The sequence below is a fragment of the Pongo pygmaeus genome, chromosome 23 (genome assembly GCF_028885625.2).
Source record: "Pongo pygmaeus isolate AG05252 chromosome 23, NHGRI_mPonPyg2-v2.0_pri, whole genome shotgun sequence".
In the NCBI taxonomy this organism is placed as follows: Eukaryota; Metazoa; Chordata; class Mammalia; order Primates; family Hominidae; genus Pongo; species Pongo pygmaeus.
In genome coordinates this window covers 52694739-52708737 of record NC_085931.1, presented here as the reverse complement: position 1 = coordinate 52708737, position 13999 = coordinate 52694739, and the positions used below count along the sequence as shown (strand labels likewise).

The window sequence follows — 13999 nt, the reverse complement described above, 5'->3', positions numbered from 1 at the left end:
CTCCCTCCTGCAAATGGAAGGATTAGGGTCAAGAGGTTGTTTTCAAGACAGGGAACCTGAGTGTGCCTTAAAGAAGAAAAGAAGGAGAGAGAGATGATGTCACTGGGCAGGCAGAGGATAAATTAGGACAGATTCAGTGCACAGGAAGGCAAGTGAGGACCAGGTCAGGCCCCTTCTCTACCAAGGCATCTGGTTATCTCTGCCCCAAGCTATAAATGCCTTAGGCTCGCAAGATGGGAAGATGCTTTTTATTTTGCTTTCAGAGTTATTTTAATGAGTATATGTTAAAGACAAAGCCAGTCAGAAGCTGCACCAGAGGCTACCCTACTGATAGCTCCTGGCACCTGCTAGCTCAAAGAAGCCAATTCCTTTGGACAGGCTAATGTGCTGGGCCAGTTAGGACTGAGGGTTATGAATCCAAGGTCACACAGACTCCCTCTCCAGGGAGGACAGCTACTGACACACAGAGAGATATGGCTACGATGCATCTGGCCAGACAAACCCAGGTGTGCATCGATCACTGGGCAGGAGGAGAGGGATGGGGTCACAGGGATGTCTAAGTTTGGCTCTCAGAAACCTCCGCAGTTGCTGGAAAAACAACTATATATCAATAACAACCACTCAGGGCCTAATAATGTCAGGTACTATGTTGTGTTTATTCAGTAGCTGTATATTTATTTATACATTATTTATACCTCTACAATAACTCTTCCATATAGGTGTCACCCCAATTTTTCAAATGAGAAAACTGGGGCAGGTTAATCAGTTACATATCAAGAAAGTAATAAAGTTGTAAATTCGACTGCACTGTGAGTTAATGAAGGGAAGGGATGAGGTCTACTTCATCTTTGTCACCTTGTAGAGACTCAGAAAACATCTCTGAAAAGAAAAGGGTCACAGAATGGGAGGGCTAGAGAGAATCTAGATAATTTTTTCCAATACTTTTACTTAACAGAGTATGAGGCTGAAGCCCGATGGGAAGGGAGGGGCATGATTTGCCCAAGGTCATAGAGCCCAGAGTCAAACCAGTTTCCTGGTCTTGTGCCTTCACCAACACATCACTGCCCCACTGCCACAGAGGTGGTCCCTCAGAAGTCTGAGTTAATGAATGTTAAAGGTACAAAAGGAAGGGGCTACTCAGCTTTGTGTGGCTATGGTGAATGCTGGAGGAAGAGGAACGTGAGGACCCCACCATATGGATCAGTGGGAAGGCTCTGGGCAAAACTATGACCCAATCTGTAGTCTCTGCTTTCCAGAACTCTCTGGGACTTGACAGACCAGCGTAACTTGGCCAAAGAGGAAACAGAGTTTCTGTGATGTCATTGTCCCTTCACATCTAAAAAACCTACATGAAAGACCACCCATTGATAAGAGTGGCAATTAACAGCTTTGTTTTCAGCTGTTAATTACCCATATAAAAAACAGAAATTAGTATCAACACAAAATTTTTAGACTCTTTTTCCTTCCTCTGGCTAGAAGCTGGGGAGAAATGGTAAGAATTATATATATGAACAGACAACAAAGTTGTTCCTTGCTGTTCTTTTTGTTTTGTTTTGTTTGATTTTTTTGAGACAAAATCTAGCTCTGTTGCCCAGGCTGGAGTGCAGTGGCTTGATCTTGGCTCACTGCAACCTCCGCCTCCTGGGTTCAAGCAATTCTTCTGTCTCAGCCTGCTGAGTGGCTGGGACTACAGGCGCGTGCCACCATGCCCGGCTAATTTTTTGCATTTTTAGTAGAGACAGGGTTTTACCATGTTAACCAGGCTGGTCTCGAACTCCTGACCTTGTGATCCACCTGCCTCAGCCTCCCAAAGTGCTGGGATTACAGGCGTGAGCCACCGCACCCGGCCTCCTTGCTGTTCTTTTTTACCATTGATGTCTCTAGGATCTAAGTTGGTGAAAAACTTCCTCACTTTGGGCTCTAGTCATAGCCATGACGCTTATTAACTATATGACCTTGGGCAATTCAATTAGCTTCTCTGAGATGAACTTTATCTGGTTCAGAGGCAGAGTCAATGATTAGTGAATGACAGCCCACTATGTGAAGCAAACCAAGAGTGTTCCTACGTACTATCTCATCTACCCTCATGTTTTCTCCATTTTCTGTGGGAGGAAACTGAAGTTCAGATTAGCCTCTATCTTCCTAGTCCTCTATGCAACAACTCATCTTGAAGGCAGCTCCTTTCTGTTAAGCTCTACGCCAAGTAAAGCACAAGACTCCTCTCTGCCCTGACCTCCAGAAAGGAGAGGTGATAAGGATGGTGCACATTCAAGGATAAGGACTGGGTCACCAGGATAAATGGTGGGGCATCCACTCCAGCTTCCCTGGGATGTAGACTCTAAGTATTTGGTCTCCTGAGATTCAATTTCTGTTTGGTTTGCTTCTTTTAATATTTACATCCTGTGAAGTTAGTGGCCTAGCACAGCCTTCAGTTAGTGAGGGACCTCTCCATTCTAGGAAGACCCAGGCTGAGAAAGGGAATTTGGGAGAGGAGATAATGAACTCCATTTTAGGCAGAAATGTCAAATAGATGGTTGACTTCATGGGTATGAGCTCAGGAGAGAGGTCAGGGGTAGTGCAGGGATTTCAGTCATCATCATACAGGCAGGAGGCAAACAAAGCCATGGGTGTGAATGAGATAACCCAGGAAGAATAAATAGACTGAGTAAAAAGAGAGCCTCAGACAGAACAACCGATAGATAGGGAGTCAAATCTGGGTTTTAATATTTTGATTCCCAACTCTTGTGACCATGGGCAAATCTCTCTAAGCCTATGTTTCATGTATTTAAAGAGAAAAAATGGCAGGCACAGTCGTTTATGCCTCTATTTGGGAGGCCATGGTGGGAGGATCGCTGGAGCCCAGGAATTTGAGACCAGCTTGGGCAACATGACAAAACACTGTCTCTACAAAAAATATAAAAATTAGCCAGACACAGTAGCACATGCTTGTAGTTCCAGCTACTTGGTCTTGAACTCCTGACCTCAGGTGATTCACTCGGCTCGGCCTTCCAAAGTACTGGGATTACAGGCATGAGCCGCCACGCCCAGCCAGTTCTAGTTACTTGGGAGGCTAAGGCAGAAGGATCACTTGAGCCCAGAAGATTGACGCTGCAGTGAACCATGATCCTGCCACTGCACTCCAGCCTGGGCAACAGAGCAAGAAAAAAAAAAAAGAAAAGAAAAAAATAAGATATAGTCATGCTGTATCTTTTCTATGTTTAGATATACAAATGCCACTGTGTTACATTTGTCTACAATATTCAGTACAGTAACATGCTGTACAGGTTTGTAGCCTAGGAGTAACAGGTCATCCCATATACCTAGGTGTGTAGTAGGCTAGACCATCTAGATGTCTCTAAGTATACTCCATGATGTTGGTATGACAAAATCACCTAACACTGTGTTTCTAAAAATGTATCCCCATCATTAAGCAATGCATGACTGTATTGTCACTACTATCCCTGGACAGACTTAAGATTGGTCTAGACCCATAATTCAATGGGTCATAATTTATAAGTACCTACTATGTGTGAGGAACTGACCCCGAATATTTCATCTGGTGAAGAAAACCTAGTATCTTAGTTCTGTCCCCTGCTACTCTCCTTGGTATCTAATTTGTTGTTCAATGTGCTTTCTTGAGTGGAAGGAAAAAAAGTGGAGTTAAAGCCAGCCACTAGGCAGTTTACCTTATCTAATCTAATTAACCCATCTAATTCCTGATGGGAATTTCAGTAATGTACTTCACTAAAAAGTATTGACAGCCTGGGCAACATGGTGAAACCCCCCCTCTTAAAAAAAAAAAAAAATTAGCCGGGTGTGGTGGCATGCGCCTGTAGTCCCAGCTACTCGGGAGGCTGAGGCAGGAGAATTGCGTGAAACCGGGAGGTGGAGGTTGCAGTGAGCCCCGATCATGCCACTGCACTGCACCCTGGGCAACAGTGTGAGACTCTGTCTCCAGAAAAAAAAGTACTGGGGCATCTGACAATTCTAGGTATGCCTGAGCAAGTAATGCACATATAATATTATCATGTAAGTCATGGCAAAAAAGAGGAAGAGTCCCTCTGCCATCAGAAATCTCCATCTACATGCCCCATGGGCTCCTTTAACATTAAACCTGTGTCAGCAGAATCTGCTTGAGAGATGACAGGGAGGTGAGAGGGGATGGTGACTAAGATCTGCATTTTATAGTGTCATCCCCTGGGGAGAAGAGAGGCACACATCTCTCAGTTGGTAGACTTCCATTAGACTTAGGAAAGAGTATGGATTTACAGAAACCAGGCACCTGCAAGTAGAAGAGACCGCCACCCCACCAACTCACATGCAGACAGTGGTAAGTTCGGAGGTGGGCTGAAGCAGATGTGGGTGCCTCCTGACCTCAGTAAATCGGCTCAGAGAGAGAAGGCCCACCATTTCTGAATGTAGAAATGAATGAGTGGTTGCCTACCAGCAAGATGAGCAGGACGCTGGGGATGCTTCTGAGCAACTGGAACAGGACTGCTAAGCTGGCAGGAAGGGTGGGCTGCCCAGCAGAGGTGACATCATCCAGTTCCTCATAGCTGCTCTCTTCCCAGAAGAACCAAAGTTCCAGGACACGGTGCCCATACCTACTCATGAGCTCTGGATACAACAGAAAGAACCTGAGCAGGAGCGGATGGTGGGTATAGACTAGCTGCAGGTCTGGGATGCCTTCTAGGAATTTTCTGATTGCACTGACCATAGTCTGGAGGCAAAACAAAGAAAGGAGGTAAATACACCTTGCAGAAGACCCAAGAGACCCCAACATGGCCAAGAGATGACTAGGAAAAATGTACTGTCATCTCAGTATTCCAGGACACCTTGGCTAGCTCATCCCAAGGCACTTTAGTGAGAAAATACCACTGTACTTACCTTATAACAGAATTTCTCAATTAGGGGTGATTTTGTTCCCATGGGACATTTGGTAAAGTCTGGAGACATTTTTTACTATCTTGATTGGGGGAATGCTATTGGGATCTAGTAGGGACAGAGTGGGGATGCTGCTAAATATCCTACAATGCCAGGAAAGCTTATCACAAAAGAATGATCTGGTGCAAAATATTAATAGTGCCAAGGTCAAGAAACCCAGCTTGATGATGGTACCACAGTGGGTTGTAATTGTCATTGTGCATGTCTACCTCCCACACTAGACTGAAAGCTGTGTGAGGGTAGGGACTGTGGTAGATTAATCTGTGCATTTAGCATAGGGCCTGGCACAGAAGGGGTGAAGGGGAGATATGTTGAATAATTTCTTTTTTTTTTTCTGAGGCAGAGTTTCGCTCTTGTTGCCCAGGCTGGAGTGCAATGGCATGATCTTGGCTCACTGCAACCTCTGCCTCCCGGGTTCAAGTGATTCTCCTGCCTCAGCCTCCTGAGTAGCTGGGATTACAGGCATGTGCCACCATGCCCGGCTAATTTTGTATTTTTAGTAGAGATGGGGTTCCCCCATGTTGGTCAGGCTGGTTTCAAACCCCTGACCTCAGGTGATCTGCCTGCCTTGGCCTCCTAAAGTGCTGGGATTACAGGTGTGAGCCACCGTGCCCGGCCTTGTTGAATAATTTCTTACTCCTCACAAACCTACCTCTTCCCATTGCATTCCCATAACAATGTTCAAATTTCTTAGTATGAGGCTGGGCGCAGGGGCTCACACCTGTAATACCAGCACTTTGGGAGGCTGAGGTGGGCGGAATCACCTGAGGTCGGGAGTTTGAGACCAGCCTGGCCAACATGGAGAAACCCCGTCTCTATTAAAAATACAAAATTAGCTGGGCATAATGGCATGTGCCTGTAATCCCAGCTACTTGGGAGGCTGAGGCAGGAGACTCACTTGAACCCGGGAGGCAGAGGTTGTGGTGAGCCAAGATCACACCATTGCACTCTAGCCTGAGTAACAAGAGTGAAACTCCATCTCAAAAAAAAAGAAAAAAAAATTCCTTAATATGCTATTATATAGGTTTTACAGTTTTGGCTCATTTAGGTCTTTCACTCATTGTGAGTTCATTTTTGTGTACGGTATGAGTTAAGAGTCCAACTTCATTCTTTTGCATGTGTATATCTTGTTCCTGGAAATTTTCTGAAAAGATAAATCTTCCCCCATTGAATTATCTTGGCATCCTCATCAAAAATTGACCATAAATATATGGGTTTATTTCTGGACTCTCAATTCTATTTCACTGATCTATATGTCTACCCCTATGTCAGTACCACACTATCCTGATTACTATAGTTTTTTGGTAAGTTCCAAAATAAAAAAGGTATGAGTCTTCCAACTTTGTTCTTTTTTTTCAAGATTGTTTTGACTATTTTCCATTTCCATATGAATTTTAGGTTCAGCTTGTTCATTTTTGCAAAAAAGTACAGCTGGGATTTTGATAAAGATTGCATTGAATCTACCGATCAATTTGGAGAGCACTGCCATCTTAAACTATTAAGTCTTCCAATTCATGAATGCAGTCTGTTAATTTAGATTTTTAATTAAGGAAAAAAACTAGAGAAAAACAGTAATGTTTTGAAATTTTCACTATATAAATTGATATGACTCGGATTTGTGTCCCCGCCCAAATCTCATGTCCAAATTATAATCCTCAGTGTTGGAGAAGGAGCCTGGTGGGAGGTGACTGGATCATGGGGGTGGACCTCCCCGTTGCTGTTCTTGTGATACTGAGTGAATTCGCATGAGATCTTGTTGTTTTAAAGTTTGTAGCACCTCCTTTTTCACTCTTTTCCTCCTTCTCCAGCCATATAAGATGTGCCAGCTTCCCCTTTGCTTTCCGCCATGACTGTAAGTTTCCTGAGACCTCCTCCGCCATGCTTCCTGTACAGCCTGTGAAACTGTGAGTCACTTAAATCTCTTTTCTTTATAAATTACTCAGTCTCTGATAGTTCTTTATAAAAATACGAGAACTGACTAATACAAAGTCCTTATACTTTGTTAAGTTATATTCCCAAGTATTTAATTTCTTGATGCTATTGTAAATGGAATTGTTCCCTTAATTTCATTTTCTTTTTTTTTTTTGGAGACAGAGTCTCGCTATGTCACCCAGGCTGGAATGCAGTGGCGCAATCTCAGCTCACAGCTCACTGCAACCTCCGCCTCCCGGGTTCAAGCAATTCTCCTGCCTCAGCTTCCGGAGTAGCTGGGACTACAGGCGCGTGCCGCCACGCCCAGCTAATTTTTTGTATTTTCATAGAGACGGTTTCACCACGTTGCCCAGGCTGCTCTCAATCTCCTGAGCTCAGTCAATCCGCCCGCCTCGGCCTCCCAAAGTGCTAGGATTACAGGCGTGAGCAACTACGCCCGGCCTAATTTCATTTTCAAGCATGTTAATAAAGACTTAAGTCCACCTTTTCAGCTCCTCTCTATTCTACCTCCCATATGATTTAGCTAAGGCACGTTAAGCTAGGCTTCCTTCCTTGAATGGATAGATTGGGCATCTTCCCACTTCTGTACATTAAATCATACTCTGCTCTCAGCTTCAAGGTTCTCCCTTCACCTCCTCCATCTCCTCCACAAAGCCTCTCCTGATGCTATATAATGCTTTGCTGGTTCTTGACCAGTCCTCCAGCTCCAGGAGATAACTCATTACTGTAGCTGTCTGACCCATAGGAGATCTTTTAGTCTCTCCTGACAATCTTGTGTTCTCTGAGGGCAAGGAACTTGTTTGATTCATTTCAGACCTGACAGGGTCCCACATGGTACCTAGCTCATGTCAAGTGGTCAATCCACATTGGTTGAGTTGCTGAAATGTTGAGAAGCAAATAAAAAATCATCAGCACAGAGTTGTGTTCAACAGCTTAGGAAATGCTGATCAAACTGCAATGAAGTTGCTGAAAAGGAAGAGTTTCCAAGCGTAAGTATGGCCTGACACTCTGAAATATCCATCCCCACAGAGATACCCACACTCCGGCTATTCGGGATCCTCAGACATATACCTCAACACACATCAGTGTGTATCTCCTCCGCTGCTTCCACAAAGGCTCAAAGACCATCAGAATCAGAAAGGATCTCAGAGATAACTCTGCCCAAGGCCCAGAAAGGGAAGGCGATCTCACCAGGAAGGCCCAAAACATTAGCAACAGAACGAGAATGTGGACCCAGGAGTCCTGCCTTTCTGCACAATGCATGTATACAAGGTTACCCTGCTTCTACATAAAGGGCATTCACAGGTAAATGGCACCAAGGAAGCCTTCTCATAAAGATACCACATAAAGAAGGTGACATCAGAGACAGAAGCAAAGGAAAGGCCGGGAGCTAGCAGGCAAATTTTATGGGGAAGACGTCCATCAGCCTCCTGAAGGTGTCCGTTGCAGCACCACTTCGTCTAGGCAGTCCCATTGTTCACCAAGGACCTCAGTGACCATGGAGGGTGCTCCTCTACCCACACCTCTTTAGCCCTACCAGCTGCCCAGAACAAAGAGCTTCCCTGCCTCCAGTAGCTTGATGGTCTCTGTTCTGCCTTCTAAACTCTTTCACCTCCCTCCTAACCTTTCTTTTCACTCTAATCAGAACAACTTCCTGATAAACTAGGGCAACGTGAATCTACACGAGTAATTCTCAAAAATAATACTGGAGACAGGAGCAGCGGCTCACACCTGTAATCCTAGCACTTTGGGAGGCTAAGGCAGGGGGATTGCCTGAGCCCAGGAGTTTGAGACCAGCCCGTCTCTACAGGAAATAAAAAAAATTAGCCAGGCATATGCGGTGGTGCATGCCCGTGGTACCAGCTACTCAGGAAGCTGAGGTGGGAGTATTGCTTGAGCTCAGGAGGTCAAGGCTGCAGGGAGTTGTGATCACACCACTGCACTCCAGTCTGGGTGACACAGCAAGACCCTGTCTTGAAAAATAATAATAATATTGAGTAAAATGAATAATAAAAAGAAAGAAAACATCCAAACAGTAGAATTCCAACTAAAAAATATAGAAGAAACTGTAAGCCAGGCACGGTGGCTCACACCTGTAATCCCAGCACTTTGGGAGGCTGAGGTGGGTGGATCACAAGGTCAAGAGTTCAAGACCAGCCTGGCCAACATGGTGAAACCCTGTCTGTACTAAAAACACAAAAATTAGCCAGGCATGGTGGCACGCACCTGTAATCCCAGCTACTTGGGGGACTGAGGCAGGATAATTGCTTGAATCCGAGGCAGAGGTTGCAGTGAGCCGAGATTGCGCCACTGCACTCCAGCTTGGGCGACAGAGCAAAACTCTGTCTCAAAAAACAAAAAATGTATAGCCGGCATGGTGGCTCATGCCTGTAATCCCAGTACTTTGGGAGGCCGAGGCGGGCAGATCACGAGGTCAGGAGATCGAGACCATCCTGGCTAATACAGTGAAACCCCGTCTCTACTAAGAAATACAAAAAATTAGCCAGGCGTGGTGGCGGGCGCCTGTAATCCCAGCTACTCAGGAGGCTGAGGCAGGAGAATGGTGTGAACCTGGGAGGCGGAGGTTGCAGTGAGCCGAGATCATGCCACTGCACTCTCTAGCCTGGCGACAGAGCAAGACACCATCTAAAAAAAACAAAAAGAACGTTTTGGTATAGTGAAATTTGACTATTGATGACTAAGGATTACATAATATTATATAATATTATATACAATGTTAAATTTCTTGATTTTGATCACTGTACCCTGATTATGTAACAGAGAAAGTCCTAATTCTTAGGAAATACAAATTGAAATATTTATGAAATATTCATTTCATAAATTATTTTCAAGTGGTTCAGAAAAAAAGAATATGGGGGTGGGGATGGGTAGAGAGAGAATGCAAATGAGATAAAATAAAAATTGGTGAATCTGGCTAATCGGTGTCTTTGAACTATTCTTGTAATTTTTTTGTAAGATGAAATAATATCAAAATAAAATTGAGTAGAAAAATCAAGCTGTGATTGTATGTTGCCCTTTATATATTTATGTTAAATTTTATCTTATTTTTTGAGACAAGGTCTTACTCTGTCACCCAGGCTGGAGTGCGGTGGCACGAACATGGCTCACTGCAGCCTCGAGCTCTTGGGCTCAAATAATCCTCCCACCTCAGCCTTCCCAGTAGCTGGGACCACAGGTGCGCACCACCATGCCTGGCCAATTTTTAAAAATTTTCTGGCTGGGCACAGTGGCTCATGCCTGTAATCCCAGCACTTTGAAACGCTGAGGCGGGTGGATCACCTGAGGTCAGGAGTTCAAGACCAGCCTGACCAACATGTTGAAAACCCATCTCTACTAAAAATACAATAATTAGCTGAGTGTGGTGGCACATGCCTATAATCCCACTGTAATCCCAGCTACTTGGGAGGCTGAGGCAGGACAACTGCTTGAACCCGGGAAGCGGAGGTTACCATGAGCCAAGATGGCGCCATTGCACTCCAGCCTGGGAAACAAGAGCAAGACTCTTGGTTGTTCAATTATTAGAACTTTTCATTTTGAAGCAAAGGCTTCTCAGGTCATGAAAATTATTAGTATTCTGAAAAAATCATGACTGAAGTTCAAGTAATTTTCTCTAGGTCACACAGTTAACTGATGGGGGAGTCGGACTCCAGCTCAGACTTGACTGACTCCTAAGGTTCATTCCTTAGTACCACCTCTGGTTGGTACAGGAGCAAAGAGCTCTGAGGTATTGGTATCTCCTTCGGGTAACAGTTTATCAAAGAAAGTGGATTGCTGGGACTCAGATCATTGTTAATTAGGCCATTGGATCACTTTCGTGGTGGTTGTGTGTGGACAAGTTTTCTCTCTCCAGCTTCTTTATAAACTCCTGGGATCAAGGACCACGTCTGATTCATCACTGAAGCTCTCACCTATTTCAAAGAATATTGCTTCTGTTCCTTAGTGTGGACCCTTCAGTCTAAAGCTAAAGATACTCTTCCTTCATTGACTATTAATTTTGACTCTTTTTGATTACTGTTGAGGCAAATGTGATGAGAGTAGACCTGGTTTAATTTGAATGGAAACAGAAAGGCATAGTGGAAGTGAATGGGTTTTCAAGTAAGACACACCTGGGCACACAATGTCCTGTTGTCTCTCTCTTTGTGCTAGTAGCAGCCACTGGTGATCATTGCCTAGATCCACTAATTAATTAGGGATTACAAAACAATAATATTCTAGTTCTGTCATTCTCTCTTTGTTTATTAATACTTGTATATAAGGAAACTTCCGGCTGGGCACGGTGGCTCACGCCTGTAATCCCAGCACTTTGGGAGGCCGAGGCGGGCAGATCACAAGGTCAGGAGATTGAGACCATCCTGGCTAACAGGATGAAACCCTGTCTCTACTAAAAATACAAAAAATTAGCCAGACGTGGTGGCGGGCGCCTGTAGTCCCAGCTATTCGGGAGGCTGAGGCAGGAGAACGGCGTGAACCCAGGAGGTGGAGGTTGTGGTGAGCAGAGATCCTGCCACTGCACTCCAGCCTGGGCGACACAGCGAGACTCCGTCTCAAAAAAAAAAAAAAAAAAAAAGGAAACTTCCCCTTATTAACTATTCAGTTACTCTGAAGGGTTAGATTAGATTACATAGGAAACGTAGGTTAAGTGCTTGATTCTTTTCCTTTAGTTACCAGTTTTCAAAAACATGACTTTGTTGCATAGCATCCTCCAAAGGTGACCAAAGAGTTTTTTGGTTTTTTTTTTAATTTTTAATATTTTGTAGAGACAAGGTCTTACTATGTTGCCCAGGCTGGTCTTGAACTCCTGGCTGAGGCAGCAGAATCGCTTGAACCCAGAAGGCGGAGGTTGCAGTGAGCCGAAATCGCATCATTGCACTCCTGACCTCAGGTGATCCACCCACCTCAGCCTCCCAAAGTGCCGGGATTATAGACGTGAGCCACCGTGCCCAGCCTCAGTCCTGATTTTCTTATCTGTAGAATGCAAATAATAATCTCTTCCTCCCAGGAAGGCTAAGATAATTAGGTAAATTACATAGGCTCTGTATGAGTCTGCATCCTACTCCTCTCCACTCTCCTAACACCTCCACTTTGTCTCTCTCTACCACCCACTTGTCTATATACTATCATCATCATGGTCTCCCAGGGAACACTAATGTAAAGAGGTACAGGAGGAGAAGGAGCCCAGGCATTGTGGTCCATACCTCACGTAGTGTATTGTCTTTGTCCTGGCAGATTGCAAGCAGATAGATGGAGGCTTTGAAGACCACCAGTGGGGGGCGCTCGCCCTGGTACTGCAGAGACAGGAGGAAGCTTTGCACAGCCTCAAATAACTCTGCCTCTGAGACAAACCTGTCAACCAAGAAAAGCCTGAGTGAGAAAGGCAGAGTTGGCAGGCCACTGGGCTCTTCTATCCTGCCTGGCCACATCCTTCCTCAGCCCACTGTCCTGCCCCAGCATGCCCACAGTCTAATGACATCTTACACAAACAGTGTGCTATACATACTTACAAAGCATTGCCATATATATACATCACATTGTTCTATGCCTTGTGCAAGGCTCAGTTAGAGGCCAAATATTCCTCATTCACACTTGGGAGGTGAGCTATCTGCCAGCTGGACCAGCACTGTTAAAGAGAAGGGTGCTACTGCTGGGGTTCAGAAGGCCTTGCTTTGGCAGCTGCTCCACCTCTCTCTTCTTGTATTTATCATTAAACAGTGGTGTATTTAACACATATAACACCAAAAGCATAAATGACAAAAGAAAAAATAGATAAATTAGAGGTCATCAAAATTAAAAACATTTGTGCTTAAAAGACACCACTAAGAAAGTGAAAAGAGCCAGGTGTGATGGCTCATGCCTACAGTCCCAGCACTCTGGGAGGCTGAGGTGGGGGAATTACTTGAGGCCAGGAGTTCGAGACCAGCCTAGGCAACATAGTCAGACCTAATCTCTACAAAAAAAAAAAAATTAAATTAGCTGGTTGTGGAGACGCATGCCTATAGTCCCAGCTATGTGGGAGGATCGCTGGAGCCCAGGAGGTTGAGGCTGCAGCGAGCCATGATTGTGCTACTGCAATTCAGCCTGGGTGAGAGAGCAAGATACAAAAACAAAGGAGAGGAACGGGGAAGGGGAAGGTAAGGAAAAAGGGATGGTAGAGTAGGGGAGGGGAGGGAAGAGGAAGGGAGGTGAAGGGAGGGGAGGGGAGGGGACGGAAAAGGGTAAAGGACAGGATAGGACAGGACAGGAATGGAAAGGAAGAAAGAAAGAAAAGAAAGCAAAAAGACAGCAAACAGGAGGCCAGGTGCGGTGACTCATGCCTGTAATGGTAGCATTTGGGGAGGCCAAGGTGAGAGGATCGAGAATATACCCAAAAAGAATTAAAAACACTACTCAAACAAATACATGTACACACATGTTTACAACAGCACTATTCGCAACAGCCAAAAGGTGGAAAGAGCCCAAATGTCCATCAATAGGTGAATAAAAGCAAATTATGGTGTATACATACAAAGGTATATTACTCAGCCATAAAAGGAATGAAGTACTGATACACGGTACAAACATGATGCTCACTGGATGGACTTCTAAAATGTTATGCTAAGTGGAAGAAGCCAGACACAAAAAGTCACACACTGTATGATTCCATCTATATGAAATATTCACAATAGGTAAATCCAAAGAGACAGAACAGATTGTTGGTTGCCAGGAGCTGGGCAGGGAGGAGGAATGGAAGTGACAGCTTTGCAGTGATGGAAATGTTCTAGAACTAGATGTAGGTGGTGGTTGCGCATTTTAAAGGTACTATTAAATACCACTGAATTGTTCACTTTAAAATGGTCAAGCTTATGTTGTGTAAATTTTACCTTAATAACTTTTTTTTTTCTTTTAAGACTGAGTTGACTGGGCGCAGTGGCTCACGCCTGTAATCCCAGCACTTTGGGAGGCCGAGGCGGGCAGATCACGAGGTCAGGAGATCCAGACCATCCTGGCTAACACAGTGAAACCCCGTCTATACTAAAAATACAAAAAATTAGCCGGGCGTGGTAGCGGGCACCTGTAGTCCCAGCTACTCAGGAGGCTGAGGCAGGAGAATGGCGTGAACCCGGGA

General features: G+C 44.8%; 1 protein-coding gene across 1 annotated transcript in view; it reads right to left on the bottom strand.

The window, feature by feature from the left end:
* The window catches only part of MEI1 (meiotic double-stranded break formation protein 1), a 98142-nt gene that overhangs the window by 23558 nt on the left and 60585 nt on the right, over positions 1 to 13999 (bottom strand). The window contains exons 19-20 of the mRNA XM_054469945.2: positions 12093 to 12240; positions 4445 to 4720 (exon numbers count right to left, since the gene is read on the bottom strand). Of these exons, the coding sequence (XP_054325920.1) occupies positions 4445 to 4720; positions 12093 to 12240 (424 nt within the window). The remainder of the gene's footprint in view (positions 1 to 4444; positions 4721 to 12092; positions 12241 to 13999) is intronic.